This window comes from Chlorocebus sabaeus, chromosome X (assembly GCF_047675955.1).
Source record: "Chlorocebus sabaeus isolate Y175 chromosome X, mChlSab1.0.hap1, whole genome shotgun sequence".
Lineage (NCBI taxonomy): Eukaryota > Metazoa > Chordata > Mammalia > Primates > Cercopithecidae > Chlorocebus > Chlorocebus sabaeus.
This window is the reverse complement of record NC_132933.1, coordinates 33,304,605-33,326,635: the sequence shown is the minus strand read 5'-3', so window position 1 is coordinate 33,326,635 and position 22,031 is coordinate 33,304,605. Positions and strand designations below refer to the sequence as shown.

Here is a 22,031-nt window from a genome sequence, read left to right as displayed (position 1 = left end):
AAGTTCTGGCTTGTTCCCTGCCCTGATGCTAAGGGATAAATATAGATCTCAACCACTACAGAAATTTGGCCAGGATTTGGAGGGGTGTGTGTATGAGGGGCAGTGACTGATGGGGCCACTTTGACATGTGGGCTAGAAAAAGGCTTCCTTATGTCTAAGACCCTCTTTGGGGCAGTGAAGAATGAAGTAGGAGCCTGGCTTCTAAAATCAGAAAGAATAATCCACATTTTAAGAAGCTCATGGATTGACACAAATAAGAAATATTGTAGGTGGCTTAGAGTGTGTGCGGGGGTAGGGGGAGAGAGCAAGGGGAATCTTTCCTGACATCCTAGATCCTTTTGCATGAGATCAGCCTTATGAAAAAGGCAAGTTATTCTTGGCCGTCTCCCCTCACCCCCAACTCCCACCCACACCCACCCCCTGCATGCACTGATATCCAACTCTCAATTGAGAAGAACATGACTTAAGATTTCCATTGGGCCCATCATATCTCAAGCACTGGAGAAAGACAAGGGGTGGAAAGACACATAAAGGGGGGCGGGGCGGGGGGTGAGTTGCTCATCCTCGTGACCCAGAATATCTCCCCCTCCTTGTAATGATGAGCTTGCTTTTCCATAAGGGCTTTCCCTTGATTCAGGGAAGGGGCCAACCAATGAGAGAGGGACATGTTAGATTATTTTGGGGAAGGGCTCATGCCAGGAGGGTTCACTTTTACCAGGCGCCAAGTGTCCCCAGCAACCAGTGTCTCCTGTACCAGCAGAAGCTGCAGAACTCTCACCCGATTGCCTGCCTCTGCTGCGTCTTTGCCCACTGAACAGTCATGAGAAGGCAACTCCGGTCCAGAAGGGCTCCATCCTTTCCTTACAGTTATCGCTACAGACTCGTGAGTGCCGGAGAGCAGAATATTTTGCTGCCCCCCACCGCTTTTTCTAATGGGGTTGGTTGGGGGCTGTGCAGACCTTGGTTTACTGCTGCCTCTCTTTGGGATGGGCATAAACAGCGAAGTTTAGGGAAACCCAGGGTTTCAAAAAGGAGCAGTGACTCCCAGCACCCCCGGGTACCCTAAATTGTTGGATAAAAGGAGGAAGCCCCTCTTCCTATGAAACAAAGATAAGGGAAGGAGAAGATAACAGAGAATAACGGGCTTATAAAATCTTTTCTTGGGAGTATAGAATTTTCACAGACCTTTTGGGGTATAAAAATTTAATTCTAATAGCAAGAAATTTAGCCAAGAGGGAAGGAAAGAGGAAGAGGAAATGAAAGGCACTGCCTACCCAGCTGTCTCAGTACCCTTGGGTGGTAGCTTCTTAGAGTCCAGCTGCTCTCTTTCTAAAGTAGAAATTCCAAACTATAGCTAAAATCATAGAATCCCCAATAGGAGCTGGGAGGAATCCTAGACAATTTATCTCCAGAACCCCTCATTATGTAAAGGAGGCTACTGTGGCTCAGAGCACAGGAGTGACTTGCAAGTTAGTGGAGGAGCCAAAGTGAAAATGCAATATCCTCTCTTCTAATCTTGTGCTCTTTCCATTGTATTTGCAGTATGCATCTTCCAAACCCCCGATCTGCCACTACCCATTTCCATCCGGATTGCCACGCCACACTGCCCAACATACAGACACATATACATTGTTTTGGTCTCACCGTTTATCTCCAGGGTGTATTACAAATTATTTGATCCAAAAGTTTCTTTGCATTTATTTTGCTATAAGACATTAATGTATGCCAAACGCAGTACTTTTTGGGGAGAGGATTTTGAAATGTTCCCCAGAGAGGATTGTGATCTGAGCCCCAGGAGGAAACAAAGTCTAAGCCATTTTTCTTTGGGTATGGCCACTTATGTAACCAGGGAATTAAGTGAAAACTGTCAACAGCCCGCAGAAGAAAACACACATTATTCTAAGTTCCTATCAACCTACAGAGGGCTTCTCTTAGCTTTTTAGCCACAATTCGAAGAATTATTTAACTTCCCCCAAAGTTTCTTCCAGCTCTCAGAACAGTTACAATCTGCAGGGGTATAAAACTATTTCTTACTTGCCTTCTTTTCTACGTAATCTTGCTAAAATGTTGTGTATAATTTCAGTTATTTGTCAAGAGGCTTGGATTTTAAATGCATCAGGGGATCTTGATCCTTATAATACTTGATCAAATTTAAAAAGAAATTAAGGCAATCCTGTGCTAATTTCTCTTTTAAAATTAACCAGCCATTCAAATGTTTATGGTGTATTACTGCTCAATGCAGGGCACAAATTTAAAATTTATCCTTTGGGTCATACTGTTCATTTATATATTTGTTTATATGTTTATATATTTAGATTGCTCAAAATGGAGCCACCCTCTGTTCTTCAGACTCTTCTCTTTTAGGGAAACCTGATGACCCCATCGCACACCCACTACCATACCCCAGCACACTCACACACAGTATCACATGAGGGTAGTGCCACTTTAGGAAAGTGACAAAACAGAATCTTAGGGATAAGCATTCTCATTACCAAAGGATTTTCTATTGGATTTCATTAAATAGTTTCAAAAAGATACATTTTACATTTAATTAATGAGGATCTTTTGGGGAAGGCCTCTCTTGCACAGTGTGACCATCTCCTTTACCTGGAAGCAGAGGAGAGGAGAAAAGATTTGAGGTTCCTAAAGCAAAGCTCAGGAACCTCTCACAGCCTCTCGGGTGTGAGAGCTGTAAGGGCAAATTAGCCGTTAGAAGATTAATTCTTCTCAGGAGGGTAAAGCTTTAATGACAAGCCATCTGTAATGGGATTATCATGAGAGCCCATATCTACAAATAAGATCAGGCTGAGGCCTAGACCAGCTGCCTCCTCTGTGGAAGGTTGAAGGCAGGCATCGTAACAAGGAGAGAAAAGAAAATTGTTCAGGAAATGTAAAGGGAATATATATTTCTCCTCAATGAAGTGTTATACTTCAAATTCACTGAGATTCTCGGGTGCAGTAGATTCTCTGGGGACCGTGATTGCTACCCACTGTGATATACATGACAGCTCAGTTAGGGTGACAATCTCTGTGAAAGCATTCCTGCAGAGTCTTGCATCAGGAATTTTAAGTCAGGCAGGTATCACTGATATTTGGTTAGGACATACTGGGTCAGCTTTACACTGTGGAGGGCCATCGAGAGGCTAGAAAATATGGACTCTCCCTCTGGGTGCTCAAAATGTAGTTTGGGAGTTTAAATGTGTACATAGGTTCACACACAAGTGAAAGATATTAAGAACATGCATTAATCCATTCAACATTGAGTGATGGATGAAGTTTATTTTCCTAAGCCTTACACTGTGAGCCTATGTCAGTCAGCCATCCTTGATTATAATAAACACCTAAAATCTTTTTCTGTGTGTTTTTTTGAGACAATGTTTCACTCTGTCACCCAGGCTGGAGTACAGTGGCATGATCACAGCTCACTGCAGTCTTGACCTCCCAGGCTCAAGCAATCCTCCTGCCTCAGCCTCCTGAGTAGCTAGGACTACAGGTGCATGCCACCATGTCTGGTTAATTTTTTTAATTTTGTAGAGACAGGGTCTTGCTATGTTGCCTAGGCTGTCCTTAAACTCCTGAGTTCAAATGATCCTCCTTTCTTGGCCTCCCAAAATGTTGGGATTATAGGCGTGAGCCCTAAAATCCTTTAGGAACACAGAACCTAAAGCATTGTGTTTCATTAATCTGCTAAGCTACCTCTAGGCACTTGTGCTTAATGTGATAGAGGAGAAATATCATTGTCCAGGGTATCAAGAGACACAGGTTCCAAGACTGTCAACTCTATCATGAATTTACTGCATGGCTTTGGCTAGATCCTGTCCCATCTCTGGGCCTCAGATGGATAAGTAAATCTTGAAGGTCCCTGTCAGTTCTGATGTGATATTTTATATAGAGCTGTACATTGGAACAAATTAGAGAGCAATTCAAGAGGGCTTATAATCAAGAGCTAGATAGTGCTGTGCAGACCGAATAGAGCTGAGCCTTGTCATTCTGTATCACTTTTACTAATTCTGAGCAATCCAATTTGCTGAGCCCTCCTCCCCCCAGCAAAGGCAGCATTTTCAGCTGAGTGCCCTCTAAATGGCCTTTGAGGAATCAGGCAGGGAGGGAGCAGCACAGAGCCCCTGGTCTCTAGTGTTTGACACATCCTACCCCAACAGGTGCACAGCCCTGCAACTCTTCTGACTTGGACAGCAGAGAAGGGAGGGCAGCCTCATTTTCTGCTGCTGCAATAAGCCTTGGCAAACCCCCAAAGAGCAAAGATACAATTCTCCGGCCTGTGGCTGGGAGGTATTTGAAACACCACTTTGGTGAAGTCTAGGATTCTCTCTCTCCCTCTCTCTTTTTCAGTTTAATTTTCTTAGAATCACTCAGAGAAGATTACAGTCTCAAATCTCAAGTAATGGCTGCAATCAGTCAATCAACAAATATGTGCTGAGTATGTATTACGTGCCCAGCTTTTTGCCTAAGGCATAGAGGGGGGACTAAGGAAGCCTGGGGTTCCAGCTCTCAGATGGTCTTTCCAACCAATTTAAGGTAGGAAGAAATTCAAACTAGGGCAATAATCAGAGAAGCAGTTAATAACTTCCCATCTATTGTTTCTGTTGGGAAGGAAGGCTAAGTTTTGAGGAGGGGTACAGTAGTTGGCCTCTCGTCCTGATGTCCATCCCGGGCTATTTTTAGACACAACTTAAAATGGTGAAGTTGAGCAGCTGAATGTGTATGGGGTGTTAGGATAAAGCTGACTTGGACTGAAAGTTTGCCATCACGGACACAATGTCTAAGACTATTCCACCCTCTTCCTGTGTGAGCTCACCTCTGCTCTGATAGGCCAAGGTTAAGTGGGAGGTCAAGGCCCAGAACACAGTAGTGATATGAACAGTCCTTGGAGAAGAGCCCAAATGCCTGAAGCTGAGAATAAAACTTGCACCTCTATGGAAAGAATACTGAGTCAAAATGGGTCATAGAAAGGATATTTCCTCCAAAAGAACAGAGAGAAAGAAAATCCACCTCTTGTAACAACATGTATGTTTATGGGGAAGTGGAAATTTGAAGCATCTCCAAATATTGAGTCATTTCAATTTATTTTTGGCTGGTGGGATGCACCATTGTACATTTTTTTTCCAAAAAGGATGTTATATTTTGTCACTGCTCCAGGATGATCCGGATGAAGTGAACCAGAACTACTTAGCAGATGAAGAGGAGGAAGCAGAAGAAGAGGCACAGGTGACAGTGGTGCCCAAGTCAGAGGAGGAGGAAGAGGAGGAGAAAGAAGAGGAGGAAGAGGAGGAAAAGGAGGAGGAAGAGGGTCAGGGTCAGCCAACAGGCAATGCCTGGTGGCAGAAATTGCAGATCATGAACGAATACCTGTGGGATCCAGAGAGAAGGATGTTTCTGGCCCGAACAGGTCAGAGTTGGAGTAAGTCCCAATAGTTCCAATGCCAAAGTCTGGTGTCCTTTGCTTTTGGTGTGGTGTCCAGGGCTCCTTTACCATACGCTGGATGGGCTTGTCTGTGAACTTCTCTTTGCACTTCATGTAAAGGCATCAATGCCTAGGGAAATGCCTAGACTGTGGACAGATTCCATCAGAACAAACTCCAAATGGATGAACAAACTTGACTGTGTAACTGAAACTCACTGGGCTCAACATCAGTTGCAATGCAGAGAGACAGTGAGAATGAATTGAAAAAGCACATGACTTTTTAAAGTCCCAGTCCTGTCACTTTCTATTCATGTGACCTTGGACTCATCATTTCCCCTCTCTGAGTCTCAGTTTCCTCACCTGCCAAATGAGGAAAACAATCCCTGACTTGCTTCTCTCACAGGATCAGAGTGAGGCTCCAATTAGATGTTAAAACTGTAAAGTTGAAAGAACTATGCAGAAGACTTCTTGTAAGATATGAGACTCAAATGCATGCTAACCTGACCAAGTGTTTTTATGAGGCCTTATCACCTGGTAATGTCAGAGGAGAGCCAGGAGGCGTGTCCCTGGCCCCAGTTTGTGGGTGTCTTCCTCTGCTATGATAGACATGTTTTATCAATGGCAGAATTATATTCCTTAGCATTTCCTCTTTGCATCATATGCTGCCATCATTTTTACTCCACAACTTCCCCATCACTCCCCTCCTACAGTCTTACCCACCTCTTAAACTATTAATGCTGAGCCTTCTCCTCAGGAGATTTAGCCAGTGGTAAAATTCACACTTGCCACAGTCTCTGCACAGCCCAGAAAAAGAGCAGCTGCTGGTTTGGAACTCAGTCAATCCACAGAAGAAAAAAAATAGAGGATGCCAAGGATGAAATAACAGTCCCCTAGTGCCAAGGGTCTAGGTTGCTGAAGTTGATGGCCATGTCTTCTAAAGGCCCCTTGGCTAAGAATTCTTTCCCTCATAGTTAATGTTGCTAATTCAGCTCAGTGAAGGTGAAACAGTCAGCTCTGTTTCCTGGAATTAGGAATAGCAGGTGTGGGACTCTCATCTCCCTTCGCCCTTCCCCAATTCCCAGCCCCACCCCTGACCATCCCACAAACTCTCAACTGGAACAAATGTACCATTTAAGGAACATTCCGACATTCTGGAAGCTGCAGACAAATATTGGACACTCACTGGGGCTCCAAGGGTGCACAGCTGTTTCTCCCTTGCCTAAAGAGGACTGGAAAAACAAGCCTTGTGAAATGCAAGTGTGATTCTGGGAGGGGGAGCCTAAACAGCCAGCCATTAGAACTTCACCAGATGAGCTGATCCAAATTGCTTCTGTGAAAGACAATACATAGGCCAATAAGTGGGGATGAGGGAGGAAGGTTCAAGTGCCCGGAGAAGATATGGTAATAGCGACACTGCGTGATAGGCCATAGCCAGACCTCTGAGTAGCAGGTCTAAGTAGAGCCCAGGAATTCTTCTATTGGGCTACCCTGGGGAAAGGGCAAATGGTAATGTTAATGCTTCAGCCATAGAGCACATGCCTTGCTGTCTTCTTTCCTGAGAACAAGGTGCCCACTTGTGCACTTACTAATGCTGTCCCAACTTGGACATCAACCTGCCCAACATATTTACCAGGCCTATGAATATAATCTGGGCCTTTTCTTTGGTACCTGCACATCCCTATTCTTGGAAACTCTATGTTATTTTACTGGATACCAACAAGAATCATACAAGGTAGTAATATTATTATCCCCATTTTACAGATGCAGAAACTGAGGCTTAGAGAGGGTAAGTAACTTGCCTATAGTCACATAGTTACTAAGTGGCAGTGCTGGGATTTCAAACCCTGGTTGGATGAACACCAGAGTTCATTCTTTTGCCAGAACACTGCCCCATTTCATGAACTCTAACAACGAACAAGGCCCTGATGTGTAGGGCCTCAGGACCTGATAGGGTGTTTTAGTGGGAGAAATGAAGAGTTGGGAGCATGGTTACTCAGTGGTCTGTCCAAGCCTGGGTAGGGCATTGAGGAAAGAACCCTAGAGTACCTGGAGGAAAGACCCAAGTAATACTTGGACATCCAGGGCAGAAAGTGTCAGAGGGATCAATGGGTTCAGATGGGGACTGTGCTTGGTTTTGCCTGGGGGTGGCTGAGCTAACTATCTCAGTCTGTGATTACCTATCATTAACTCTAGGGCACCCACTCCTGGGTGAGGCTAAGGGGACTTATTGCTAGTGTCATTCTCCTATCTACAACTTCCTGGCCACACATCCTGGGAAAAAAGGAAGATATCTCCAAAGGAATGTACCTGTGTTCCATTGCTTTCCCTTCATCCATGAAATTGAGTCTTTTGATCTCCATGGATGGCTCTAGCTGTTGATCCATTCCCAGGATGGGCATGGGGTAAAGGAATGGAGGCAGAAACACAGGGCAAATCCCATTAGATAGCCAGTGGGCAGCAGCCAAGTATCACAGGCACACAGGTGCTGTCGTTTATTCTCCAGGGACTCCAACTGAATCAATGTGTTCATGTTCCAGTTCTGCTTTAGTTCATCTTAATAAAATAAAAAGGGTCAGTTCCATTTCCAGTCAGATTACTATGGGTTTTTTCTCCGTTCCACAATACCTTTTTTGGTTAATTTTATTTGGTTCATGGTTCAATTTTAAAATTAATATTTGGATTCAGTTTGGGGTACAGCAAAGTTAAGTGGTTTGTTCCAGTTTCTGGTTCATAATTCAGTTCAAATCTGTAGGTCCAACATCATGTCATTGCTGTGAACAGAGCCAAACGTTGTTGCCTGAGAGAGCCCCAAGGAGGGCTTGAAAACAGTTTCTCAGCAGCAATCTCAAGCTCATTAACCTCACTCATTGTTGCCTAATCCTGGGACAAACCTAGTCCTAATACAGCCCAAAGAGGGAAAATTCACACAACTATGCTTCTGGTCCTACAGCACTAATAATAATGTTAATAATAACCGATGATGACTGCCACTTATGGTGCATGTAGTATTCGCCAGGCTCTGTGCTATGCTATTTATATGCATTATTCAATGCTAAGAAGTAAGTACCATTATTGTACAGACAAGGAAATTGAGGCCCAGAGAGGTGAACAGCATGTCCAAGATTAAACAGCTTGAAAGTGGTACAGTCAGGATAGGATGTAAGGAAAGACTGAATTTCAGATATTGTTAGGGATATAGATAAGAATCTGAGGTAAGTGCTGTTTTTATCCCCATCTTACCTGTAAGGAATTGGAGGTGCAAGGAAGTTCTATAACTTGCCAAAGTTCACAGGCAAGTGTCAGTGATTAGGTACCGTTTCCTTCTTTTCCCTTCCCCACCCTGTGTTAGTGTTCTTTTTGAAAAGCAGAGCCATTTTATTCATCTTTGATAAAGATGAATAAAATTTGAAATAAGCAGGGCAAAACCTCACTTTGCCTTGACCGGAGGCAAGTCCAGTGGAAATTCATCAAAAGTTTGAATTATAGACTATGTGGAAAGAAATGCTGTTTTCATCACTTGCAATTACCTATAATTATTGGAACCAAGCTGCTAGGACTCTTCAGGGCATCCACTTTAATGAATAGCAAAGAATGATTTGTACTTAGGACATCAACTGTTGCCCAGAGGACTCTCAAGCAATTTGCCCTCTGCAGTACTTTAAACTCTACTCCACTGTATTCTTGTTCATGGCCATCATTTGCTCAGCAAGCCCTTCCATCGGAGATGTTGTAAAGGTAAACTGCAATTAGACCCCTGACACAATCCTCACTGACTCCAAACTGGTGAAATCTGAATAAGCAAGGACATACTGAATCTGGGGAATTTTTTTAAAGAGCCATTTTGTGGTTGGGTTGGTTCTGGTTCATGAGTCCAAGCAGGGAGGAAGGGCTTGTTGGCAAGCACTGACCACTCTCATCTATGATTACTCTGCAGGCCTGATCTTACTCATTTACTTCTTCTTCTATGCCTCCTTGGCTGCTGTGATCACCCTCTGCATGTACACACTATTTCTGACCATCAGTCCCTATATACCAACCTTCACGGAGCGGGTAAAGCCTCCTGGTGAGTGTGCCCAGATGCCCTGTGTTGTCAGAACTTGCTGGACAGAAATATGCTTGCACAGCATGTTCAGCCTCAATTAACTTTGGCTCTTCCTGGTAATGACTTAGAGATTCAATTATTAGGAGGAAAAGTAAAATGGTACTTGGCAAATTATGGTTCTTTTTATTTTGATTGCCTGGGGGGAAATGGTTTCATGGGAATCAATACAAAAAAAAATTATCCCAAGAATGGGTTAATATATCCAAGACCTGTTTTCATTGCCAGGCGTTATGATCAGACCCTTCGCCCATAGCCTTAACTTCAACTTCAACGTTTCTGAACCCGACACTTGGCAGCATTATGTGATTAGTCTAAATGGCTTTCTCCAGGGTAAGTAAGTTCCTCTGAATAGTGGAAAGTTCTTTTGAAAGGTGGTGGGTGGGAATCCAAAATTCAAAATTCACCTGGCCCAGGAATCCCAGTCTTACTAACCCCAACTCGTCATGGTCTGTCCTTACTTTGCATCCCCCTTAGCACCTGTAGCTACAATCAGAATTGCTCTAGTGTGTGACTGCATGTTGTCTTGAAAGCATACAAGTCAATTTTCCAGCAAGATAAGCTCTTTGAGGCAGAGAACATTTTTCTTTTCTTGAACATGATACAGCACCCAGTTAAGTCCTGAACATATCCAGATGGCTCAATAATGATCATTTATAGAAGATAATTCTGGGGGGAGATAGTGGTGGGAAAAGAAGAATGTTCTTCAGAGCTGGAAGCTTCCTGTCTTCTAAACTTTCTCAAGATAAAAGACGTCATTTCTTGGAGATGGGCTAACTTGAAGGGAGAGGGCAAGTGTCTTTATTTTATTTATTTTATTTGAGACGGAGTCTCACACTGTTACCCAGGCTGGAGTGCAGTGGTGTGATCTCTGCTCACTGCAACCTCCACCTCCCAGGTTCAAGCGATTATCCTGCCTCAGCCTCCTGAGTAGCTGGGGCTACATGTGCATGCCATCACGCCCTGCTAATTTTTTGTATTCTTAGTAGAGACGGGGTTTCACCATGGTAGCCAGGATGGTCTCGATCTCCTGACCTCATGATCCGCCTGCCTTGGCCTCCCAAAGTGCTGGGATTACAGGCATGATTCGCTGCGCCTAGCCAAGTGTCTTTATTTAACAGCATTCCAGAAAGGAGTTAGAGGAAGAATCTCTGGGTGGCAGTCGCTCCAACATTCTGATCCCAAATATTTTCGAGGTGCCTATCTCTATAGTGTCATTAGATAAATTTTCAGGGGCAAATGAATGGCTTTGTGGGAGACCTTTTCACAAGGTAATATCTGAGGTAGCAGCTTGGTTAAGGTTAACAGAGCACACAGGTTCTTTATGCAGCTATCAAAGAGGAGCTCCAGTGGGGTTTGCATTTCTGCACCTAATCTTTGTGGGGAAAAAACGCCAGTCATTCTGGCTTGGTTGTCCTGGCCTGGTTGAAGTGGGGTTGATCCATTCTAGGGGCAGCTACTATTACAACATGTGCACTGAATTAGGAGAACAATCTCTTGTCATGTGCTAGGAAGTGTTATTTAAATACATAAATTTGGTCATTTAACTTTAACTCTGCATAATAAAGTTGATCATCCTCATTTTATAAATGAGGAAACTGAGACTCAGAAAGGGGGAGTAACTTGATCAAAGACTCTGGCAGCAGAACCAGTGTTTGAATCCACATTTCACGTTCTTGACACTCTTCGCTGCTCTAAGTGTTATAACGGGACCAACAACATGGGCATCTCCTGGGAGTTTGTTAGAAAGGCAAAATCTCAGACCACATTCTAGACCTGCTGAATCAAAATCTGCATTTTTAAAAAATTCACAGGTGATTTGCAGGAAATTTAAAGTTTGAGAAATGCTGCTTTTCATAATTCTACACTGCTGTCATATGACCAAGAGTTAGAAACTCAGCTTTATATCAGTAAGGCTCAGTGTTATTTTGGGTAAGTCTGAGTTTCAGATTCCTTACCTGTGAAATGAGGGGAGATGGGATCTGAGTCCATGTAGTTCTATTTTTAGCCACAGAAATGTTTTAGGCATCATGGCCAGCACAGTATCTTCTTTTGTTTCAGAATGCTTGCAAGTGATTGCAAATATATTGCCGGATTCCCTGCTGAGAAAATCCCTCCAAGAAGCTAGTAGACAGAGAAATACCAGTTCTGACCTGATGATGATGGAAGCAGGAAATGTTAGGAAAAGCACTAGTTTTTCAGTTTCTAAGAGTAGATAATGTGTCCTGCTAAAAAGAAGCACATCTCTGAAATAGACATCCCAGAGTATCACTTTCACTCCCATGAGGACTGGGATTTTGCAATAAGGGTCATGTCCATGTCACATTATTTTTAATGGAACTACCGCAAGAGAAACAATGAGCACATGACTGCAGCCTCTATTTAGAAAGTTATTTGAGTATAGTTCTTGTTCTAAAAAATTAAAACAAAACCTTGAATTAAATGTAGCTTTGTCAAAGAAAAAATAAAGGCATAGCCATAATTGGATAGATTTAAAATTCCCAGTTGCCAATTAATAATATCAAACCCAAGTCACAACCTGTGGGTTTGATATTATTAGATGAGAATTCAGCAGTACATTTTGAGTTTTACCTCTGGTAGATCATAGGTGCAAAATCTCCTCTGAAATACTGAGCTACTTTGAACATTAATACATAGGGACTGAGTCTAACAGGACTAACTGGGCTGCATCATTTAGAATCAAATTGGAAATAATGCAGTAATTTCTAAAGCCCAGTTTTATGTATGAAATTTGGCAGCCCAAAGAGTTACCTCATGGCCGGGCGCAGTGGCTCAAGCCTGTAATCCCAGCACTTTGGGAGGCCGAGACGGATGGATCACGAGGTCAGGAGATCGAGACCATCCTGGCTAACACGGTGAAACCCCGTCTCTACTAAAAAAAATACAAAAAACTAGCCGGACGAGGTGGCGGGCACCTGTATGGCGTGAACCCAGGAGGCGGAGCTTGCAGTGAGCTGAGATCGGGCCTCTGCACTCCAGCCTGGGCGACAGAGCGAGACTCCGTCTCAAAAAAAAAAAAAAAAAAAAAAAAAGAGTTACCTCACAAATAGCCTCTTTAAGCTTGCTCCCTGATGTATGTATCCTTTGACACATGTTACATTCCATCCAATGTAAAGGACATTAACCCTGAATGTCTCAGGCCTCAGTAGACAAGATCTCATGCCCTCATCATCCCCGTAGAGACCCTGTGGTTGTCATCGGTTTCTATCTTTTAACTTATGCTTCTATTTTGCAGTGCTAACTTCCTTCTGTAAAGGATGAAGAGCTGGCTTATTCCCTGCCCTGCCTCCTCCTCTGCCTCTCCTTCCTACTCCACCTCCTTCTCCTCCTCTTCCTCTTCTTCCACTTTCCTTCTGTCTCACAACTCATACTTCTCACTCTCTTACAATCAGGTGCCTCTCACTGACTTCAAAGGGAGACATTGTAACTGCCCAGCGGGTTCACCTTGCCCACTGCCTAGACGGAGCTGATTTATCAAGACAGGGGTATTGCAATAGAGAAAGAGTAATTCATGCTCAGCCTGCTGTGCAGGAGACTGGAGTTTTATTATTACCCAAATCAGTCTCCCCAGGACTATTTCTCTATTGCAATCAAATCCATGTACATTGGGTGGGCAGTGCCCCGCCAGTAAAGACAGTACCAGAGTTGGTCCCCAGCCCAAGAGAACTAGGTGGCTGCTTGGGCTGGCCTCTGGATCCATTGCCAACTGAGGGGGTCGGGGGGAGGGCTACTGAACCATGAGCAGGTAGCCATAAGGGCAATCCCAAAAGACCACCCAAATTTGTAACCGCCCAATGGGTTCACCTTGTTTCCTAAGTGAAGTTAAGGAAATTTAACCCAGCAACTTAGCTTCCTTATATATACACCATACCCTGAATATTTCATTCCCTCTTCCAAAATCTACCAACTATGTGCCTATTTCTCTCTCAGAAGTAGAAGGGACAGCCTTCCAAGTTTACAGTTTATCATATCTGAAAAGAAATGGTGGAAAATAGAGAAAAATTATAAAGTGACTAACATAGGACCCAGAGATGGATATCCAGAAGTTCCATGGGAATGAAAAGCAAGGGAACAGGCAATCAAACTGGGCTGAAGTGACTAGTCAGGAAGACTTTCTAGAGGGATGGCTGCCGATGAAGGCTGTTGGGTACCTGATGCCAGGTCACAGGGAGACTGAGTGGGCTTTCAGAGGCATACAAACAAGCTGGAGAAAGGAAATTTGGGAGGGAGGACTACTGAACGCATGGCCTTCCCCTGTAGCACCTGTCTAACATAACCCGTTGCCACTCACACATGCTTTAGGTTATAATGACAGTCTTCAAGAGGAAATGAATGTAGACTGTCCCCCGGGGCAGTACTTCATCCAAGATGGCAATGAGGATGAGGACAAGAAGGCCTGCCAATTTAAACGCTCCTTCCTAAAGAACTGCTCTGGTCTGGAGGACCCAACTTTTGGATACTCTACTGGACAGCCCTGCATCCTTCTAAAGATGAACCGGGTATATTGGCTTTTGATATCTGGTGGTGATAAGTGAATGAACTAGATAGGAGGGCTCTGGCCACTCCATTTGTCTTGGGCTCTGTCTTCATACACCACAGGTTTGGTCATTTTTACTGACAGCATCAGAAATACAAATAACCAGATAAGCCTATCAGTTTCTTCTCCCTTCCCCCCAGCACTTCCTGTGGCCATTCTTCTCCTTCACGCCCAAACCTGCTGCTTGATGGCCTTTGTCAAGAATGGGGTCCTAGTCAAGTGCAGTGGCTCGAGTTTATAATCCAAGCTACTTGGGAGGCTGAGGAAGGAGGATTGCTTGAGCTTAGGAGTTCAAGTTTAACTTGGACAACATAGTGAGACCTCATCTTTAATTTTTTAAAAAGTATTTTAAATAAGGAATCGAATACTGAGCTGTTTGAAACAGGGGATTGACATGAGGGTGGCATGGGGGACAGTTCTTACATCATAAAAATGCATTTTTCTTCCATCCTGTCATGACTTAGGTGTGGCAGAGCGTTATCAGTCACACCCCTCTTGAAATTAGAAAGTTCTTTACATCTTTAGAGTTGACTTGCTGAAGTTTCCCCTTGTGTGTAAATATCAGGCATAAATATAACACGGAGTAAGTTGAGCTGCTTAGCTCTAAAGATGTTTTGCATTTTTTGCTTTTTGTAACATTTCTGAGAAGGCGAAATAGATGAAGTATATGCCTGAGGAAGGATGATTGGGAGGAGGGATAGAAAAGCCCCAATTTTTACTGTCAAATATGTTTTGTTAAAAAAAAAAAAACCACTGAGTTTCTTTTGATAGGTTGTAGGCTTTCGTCCTGAGCTTGGAGATCCTGTGAAGGTTTCCTGCAAAGTCCAGGTAAAGAGACCTTTTGAGTAAGCATTGTTAGCACATTTGTTTCACGCAAAAAGGTAGTCCATCCCTTTCAAGGACTTATACATGGATGGTAGGCTAAGGAAAAGGTTAATCTTTTCATAACTATACCTCTCTTTAGTTCCTTCAGGTTTTCCTCTTTCCAGAAAGCATTCAACTCATGTGTGTTTGTGTGTATAGTGTATGTGTGTGTGTGTCAGTCAGTGTGTCATGGTTAATACTTGTGAAAACCAAAGAATGAACCTCAGCTAGGGGCCACAGCGGGGAACAACAGTGTGCCAAGTCATTAATTGAGATTCTGTGTACACTTTTGCTTAGCTCTAATTACTTGTTTCTTTGAACTAAACAAACAGCTTTCATTAGAGTCATTAGTTTCCAGATTTTAAAACTGAATTTCACATTTTGCAGCAATGACCAGTGGTACTGGGTGTTGCAATCACAAATGACTATAAGGGAAGTATAAACAGAACTCGATTAATATGCTAATTAACTGTCCTTCGAGGGACCATTAACTTATATCTCATCTGTACCAATTAGCTCCCTTGTAGGAAAAAGCCCTTAGATCTTGGGTTTACTTCTTAAACAAGCAGTAGCTTTCTCCTATTCTGTGACATCAACTGCACCCCCAGACCTGGATAGTTGTCTTGCAAATACTTGAGACCTGGTAATCCCATTCTCAGTAGGAGAAATACAGTTGAAAACTTCAGTCTTCATGGTGGCAGATCAGAAAACAGCAAAAGGCAGCATTTATTCAGCCAATATCCCACATTCAGCAAGCATTTATTGATCACTTATTATATATCAGATCCTCTACTAGGTGTTAGAAGTGTTGAGGTAAGAGTACAGCTCTGTCTCTGAAATCAAGACAATCAAGTATTACAAGTGCTATGAAAAGTGAAGATGAGCTCTGAAAGGTCAGGCAGTACTTGCCAAATGAACAAGGTAGGAAGCACATTCTGTTGTCATGTATATGTGTAAATATTCACAGTGTGAGGTGAGACTACAAACTATGCGAACTGATTCCCCAGACCTTCACGAAAAATAAATTTCATTGCTTTTTAGAAGAATGTATTACAAGTAAATCATAAAGACCAACTTAGTCTTAAGCTAGCGTATTAACTGGACAGAGTTCTACTTATTGTTCCCTAATGGAAGCTGTTTGTTTTTCAGCTTACATCAAACCTTGCTGAGAACTGTCCTTTCTAAAATTGTTTTAATGTTTTAATTATTATTTTTAGCTACCTCCTTACATATTTTATGTCCTTTTAAACACATATATTAAGAATTTCTATACATTCTATAATAAACAATACTGGTCAAATCCACACCCATTTGTGGAAATCAAGCAGGATAAGGTAATGACTAGAATAAATTAAGGATAGATTAGTTTGTACCAAGAACAATTAAAGTATATTGACAGAAGCAATCACATGACCTTAGTGAGTAATTTACTAGTAGTAATGCACTATTTGTCCTTACTAGCCCCCAGACCTCTGCTGTTTAGGGCAAGCCGAATGTATCGCAGAATGGGCAACCCCCTACCTGACATAATGTGATAAGGGTAGACCTGTTTACTTTAATCATTTGCATACCCAAGCTCTTGTTGCTTACCCCTCTGACCCCACCTACTGTAATTAAGCACTACAGAGAATATAGTCAGAGACATGAGTTTAGGTGAGCCAACTGTAGGCTATGTGCCGTGTATCAGGTACCTATGCACTTGATCTGACTTCCAATAGAACCGAGCCTGCAGTGTGCAAATCATGGAGTGGGATTTACTAAATATGTTCTAACATATATCTCCCTCAGCTCCAAAGTCCAAGACTGTGTCCCAGGCTCAGTGTGATTCTTTGGAGAAAGGCTGGAGTTGTCCGGCCTCTTTCCAGAGCAGCATCAGATACTGCAAGCCCTTTGGACTGCTTCTGTCTGGGTCCCCCAGAAGCCAACAGAGAGCCATACTGAGCACCTTTGGCCTCCTCAGTTCAGGCCTTCTATTCAACATCCTTTGAACTGAAAAGACAAGGCACAGTCACTCCCTAAAAATGCTCTTCTAGGGACAGGTCACGGCTGAGCTCTGCCCCATTCTGCTTTCATGGTCTTCCTGGAACAGTAGGTTATGGGTCACACAGTGATTTCGCCTGAGGTACAACTCCCTTTAGCTCAGACTCTAACCCACTCTGTGACCCAGCACCCCACATATACCTGCTTTTGCTTACAGAGAGGTGATGAAAATGACATCCGATCCATCAGTTACTACCCAGAGTCGGCTTCTTTTGACCTCCGCTACTACCCTTACTACGGCAAACTGACTCACGTAAGCTGTATCCCCTTTAGTCATTGCTGTCAGAAAGGGCTCAGTGACAAAGGAAGAGCTGGCTGGGATCTATGAGAATTAGGGAGCAGGAGATAGTAGAGGGGTAAATAGCTGCTGGCCATAACCAGGAGCTCCCTCTACCAATTCTTATCACAACCACACTCCTTTCCATATCCGAAAGAATCTCATATATGGCCTAGTTTAACCTTTTAAGTTTACAAATGGGAAAATTGGGGTTCAGAGAGAAAAAATGACTTGCCCAAGACCATACAGCTAGATAGTGGCAGAGTCAGGAAAGATAAATTACTACCAATGTGCCTAAACCTGCATTAATAATCACGCTTCTGTTTCTCCCATTTGAAGCGCTGGGGTCAGTCCCCAAAAAAGGGACTCAATAGACACTAGTTTTGGTTTAATTCATGGTCTGATCTCCAGAAAAATCATATCATGCTGAGTCAGAATTGGTTTTTCCCAGAGGACAATCAGATATTTGACAGTGACTTATCAGAGAAATGTATGATTTTCCCACACTTTCCCAGCGCAAGGAGAGTATGTCAGTTGCTTTGGCCATTTGAGAATTGGCATCATGGGATTTGCTCAGTTCTCTTTGTGAGGGGCATCGCCCTGCAGTGATTATCTGATCACTTCCCTCCTACCACCTCCCCACACTTAGAATTTATTGTTCTTCTACCTACAGGTTAACTACACATCCCCCTTGGTGGCAATGCACTTTACAGACGTGGTGAAGAACCAAGCAGTGCCTGTGCAGTGCCAACTGAAGGGCAAAGGCATCATAAATGATGTCATCAATGATCGTTTTGTGGGCAGGGTAATCTTTACCTTGAACATAGAAACCTAAGAACTTCAGGGGACCATTCTTACCAGTTCTGTTTCTGTTTTATCTCATGGTATCTCTGGTAGCACTTGAATTCTTTTTCTTCAGTTAGGACACAGCCAGATGGACATCTAAGACAGCAGATCATCTTTCCTTGCCTATGATATGTGTATAAAATGACATTGTGGAAGCTGTTTGATTTTTTTAAAGGTAGTCTCTTCTGATGACAAACAGAGTTTATTAATTTCCTTTCCCTCCACTTAAAACTAAAACCTGTTCTTGCTGCTGGTAGTCTCCCTGTAGCATAAACACAGTATCTGATAAAATTTACAATAGCCGTGCAATAGCCATCAAGGAGAATTTCTATTATGATTATAAATTCATCATGTTTTCTAAAATTCTGTTGGTTTCAGAGGTCAGATTCCTCCCAACCAGGCTAATAATCTAACATATTTTTTAAAAATCTGCCTAAGCCAGGTATGGTGGCATGCATCTGCAGTCCCACCTATTCGGGAGATTAAGGCAGGAGGATCACTTGGGCCCAAGAGGTCAAGGCTGCAGTGAGCTGCATTGCACTCCAGCCTGGGTGACAGAGTGAGAACCTGTCTCTGAAGAAAATAAAACCTGCCTGGCAAGGTCTTTCCCTGGGAATCACCACTCAGACCAACCTAGACAACCTAGACCATTATACCTAAAGACCTCTATATCCAGAGGTGCTTAGGAAGCTTCTGCCTCCCACAGACAACTAAATGCTTATTCAAAGACTAGGTTATTTTCAACTGGGAAAAAAGCAGTCCTAACAGGATATTGTCCTGGGATAGAGATGAAGACTGTCCCTGTGACTTTTTAAAGAGGTGGGGCTCACTGCAACTGGGGAGAACACTTAGCATATGGATATGATTGGTGTTTGATTCCTTGCTCTCTGGTGTAATCGTCTAAAGGCAAACATTCCTGCAAACAGGTTTTTCTCAGCTTCAGGCAGAGGAGACAACATGGAAGAAGATTCCCACCAGCTAGTTCTTCTTGGGCTATTTGTTTGACTATAGCCTGGTGTTTTTTGAGACCATCGGGGTGGTTACATTGACCTTCTGCTACAGCTCTGGAAATTGAAATCAGAGTCTGTCAATGAATACATGACAAGACAGAACGTTCCTGCCAGGCCAGGCAAAAGCCGAGACCTATTAGCCAGTTTAGCATTTACTTTAAAAATGACATGAGGCAGATGCGTATCCAGGATGTGGATCAGCCAGGTCACTTTGTCTTATCTTTGGTCACCTGATCACTCCACCGCTTCTTAACACCTCCACCAGGGGGAGGGCTGGCACAAGAAGAAGAAAAAAAAAGCAAGCATCAGTGAATAGTATAGTGTATCAGGGTCCGAAGCAAGTTCAAATGCCACACAGGAGCATCCAAAGTCTGAATCTCCTCTATGATGTTTCCTTTCTCCCAAAACAGGGAACTGGCAGTCTGGTAGTGAAGACAAGCAAGTGGAGAAGTTATAAAATATAGTTTAATGAGAGTTAAAAAACTAGCATGTGGAAAGCTATGGGAACATGAGGGAAAATACCTTGAGCTGAGAAAGTAGCAGAGGAAATTTCACATGCAAAGCCACAGTCATGAAGAGACCATGGTGTGTCTGGGTAACTGTGAGCAGTTTATGTAACTGGAATGAAAAGGGTTCAGAGGAATGGCAGGGAGTGGCAAGAGATCGAGCTAGAGAGGTATTCAGGGACGGAAAGAGGACTTTGAGTTTTATCCAATAGGTGAAAATGAGTAATTAAAGCATTTTAATCAGGGAGGCTCTGTGATCACATTTGGGTTTTATTTTATTTTACTTTATTTATTTATTTATTTATTTTTGAGATGGAGTTTCGTTGTTGTCGCCCAGGCTGGAGTGCAGTGGTGCGATCTCGGCTCACTGCAACCTCCACCTCCCGGGTTCAAGTGATTCTCCAGCCTCAGCCTCCTGAGTAGCTGGGATTATAGGCACACACCACCATGCCCAGCCAATTTTTGTATTTTTGGTGGAGACAGGGTTTCACCATGTTGGCCAGGCTGGTCTCGAACTCCTGACCTCAAGTGATCTGCCTGCCTCAGTCTCCCAAAGTGTTGGGATTACAGACGTGAGCCACCGCACCCAGCTTGTATTTTAGAAAGAGCACTTGGCAACCACTATGTGAAGGGTGATTGGAGAAGGACAAGATTGTGGAATGGGGAATACGGAAGGAGGAGTTTGGAGAATGACTCCAAAGGTTTGAGCGTGGCTAGAACCGGTAAGATGGTGACATTGTTGATCAAGACTGGGAATACAAGAGAGAAGCAGGTTTGGGGAGATCAATTTTGAACATTTTAGATGTGATTTTCTATTGGTCAGACATTGATGTGGAGATGTAAACACATGTAGGGTTGGGGAGAAGGAAACATGAGAACGAAAGCAACATTGGGTTAAGGGAACTTGCTTAAGAAATTTTAAGCTATTTAATCTTGGGAATTGAAGCCAGTCATGTAAACATACCACACCAATCTAGTCCCTAACAGTGTTTTTTTCTTTTGGCATTGTGGCAGAAAGAATTGCTGTTCCTCTTTGGAATCTCCTTCCCAGACACCTTCAAAGTCTTATTGACAGAGTAGAGGGAGGCCAACCACTACTAATAAGTAATAGAAGATGTAGGATCTTCTACAGTAGGTTAATGGGAAATACAAAAACAAACAAACATACAATGAAACTGCCTCCTCTCAACCCATTTTCTTAACAAATTCAATTTTCAAAACTAACCTTTAAAAATAAAAGGAACAAAATGAAAAAGACAACAACTTTTAAACCACTTGAAAATTACCTCAAACAATCAAACTCTCAAGATTCAGTAGTAAAAGATAATAGAACGTTAGATCTGGAAAGGATATTAGAGAGTGTTTAGAAAAAACAACTTGCATTGCATCTGACTCCAGGTCCAGTGCTCTTTCTACTCTGAGCTGCTGCTTACCAGAAAGTACCATCTTCTTAAAAATCAATTAATGACATCCCAAACATTTTGAAACATATGTAAATTTTGAGTTAAAATAGTTAACATTTCACAGGAATTCAACTACTGGTGCTATATTTTATACCTAATACATGATCCTGTTAAATGCATTGACTATTAGACAAGGAATTATGAATCATTTGTCAAACAATATTTCTCTTTCAATGGAATCCATTGTGTCCACAATTGCAAAGCAATATTGAAGGGCACTAAGATAGTTTGTGTTGTCAGCTAGGACATGAAAAATATAGCTTTACTATACAGAACTGGATATGATAATATATTCATTAAAGTTATATTTTAACTGTTCAATAAACTTCTAGTAGATTAATTTAAATAGTTCCCCATACTGTGTTGCATCAGGATTTGATTTGTATGCCATCTGTTGCAATGCACTTGGTTTTACTTGCTTGTCAATGAGAAATATTATTTCCAAATGTTTTCATGGTTTTGTCCATGCTGGACTTTGGTTATGATTTTTCACCTTCTACACCCCTGAAATCATTATCCTTCATTATCCTAAAGTAACCTTTCTTAGGCACCTGTTTTCTGGGGATCAACATGTAAAAAAACATTTATATTGTCTTGAGGAGTTGTCAACAACAATAAATTGAAATAAAAAAGAAATGTACGATTTTCTCTTTCTAGACCATATCACTGATTTTCCCAGAGGAATATTGGGCAGCCATGTGGGTGGAAAACTTGACAATTGACAACCTGTTAGTTAAATATTGTTTTTCTTCTCTCTCCCCTCTTTTTGACTCTTGGGGTTTAGTCATAGGAGGATAAAACTAAAAGTTGTTTCATTTCTGGGCATTTTTTCTTTTGTAGTCTCTGTGCTCTGGTTTCTCATTAGACTGCTTTGTGAGAGCAGCCCTTTTTTTTTTTTAAATCAAGGTTGAGTCCTGGTATAAACTGTTATGTTTGTTTGTGTAGG

General features: G+C 42.5%; 1 protein-coding gene across 2 annotated transcripts; it reads left to right on the top strand.

Moving 5' to 3' along the window:
- The first annotated feature begins 632 nt into the window (after positions 1 to 632).
- ATP1B4 (ATPase Na+/K+ transporting family member beta 4) lies at positions 633 to 21,721 on the top strand. Of its 2 annotated transcripts, none has more exons than XM_037988864.2 (8): positions 633 to 883; positions 5,158 to 5,407; positions 9,357 to 9,485; positions 9,750 to 9,854; positions 13,845 to 14,041; positions 14,851 to 14,907; positions 17,141 to 17,236; positions 17,934 to 21,721. In XM_037988864.2, the coding sequence occupies exons 1-8, from the start codon at positions 821 to 823 to the stop codon at positions 18,093 to 18,095; spliced, it is 1,059 nt and encodes a 352-aa protein (XP_037844792.1). In that variant the 5' UTR covers positions 633 to 820; the 3' UTR covers positions 18,096 to 21,721. The 2 variants fall into 2 exon arrangements, with proteins under 2 accessions (XP_037844792.1, XP_008017644.1); XM_008019453.3 differs by having other exon boundaries at positions 5,158 to 5,419.
- The last annotated feature ends 310 nt before the right edge of the window (positions 21,722 to 22,031 follow it).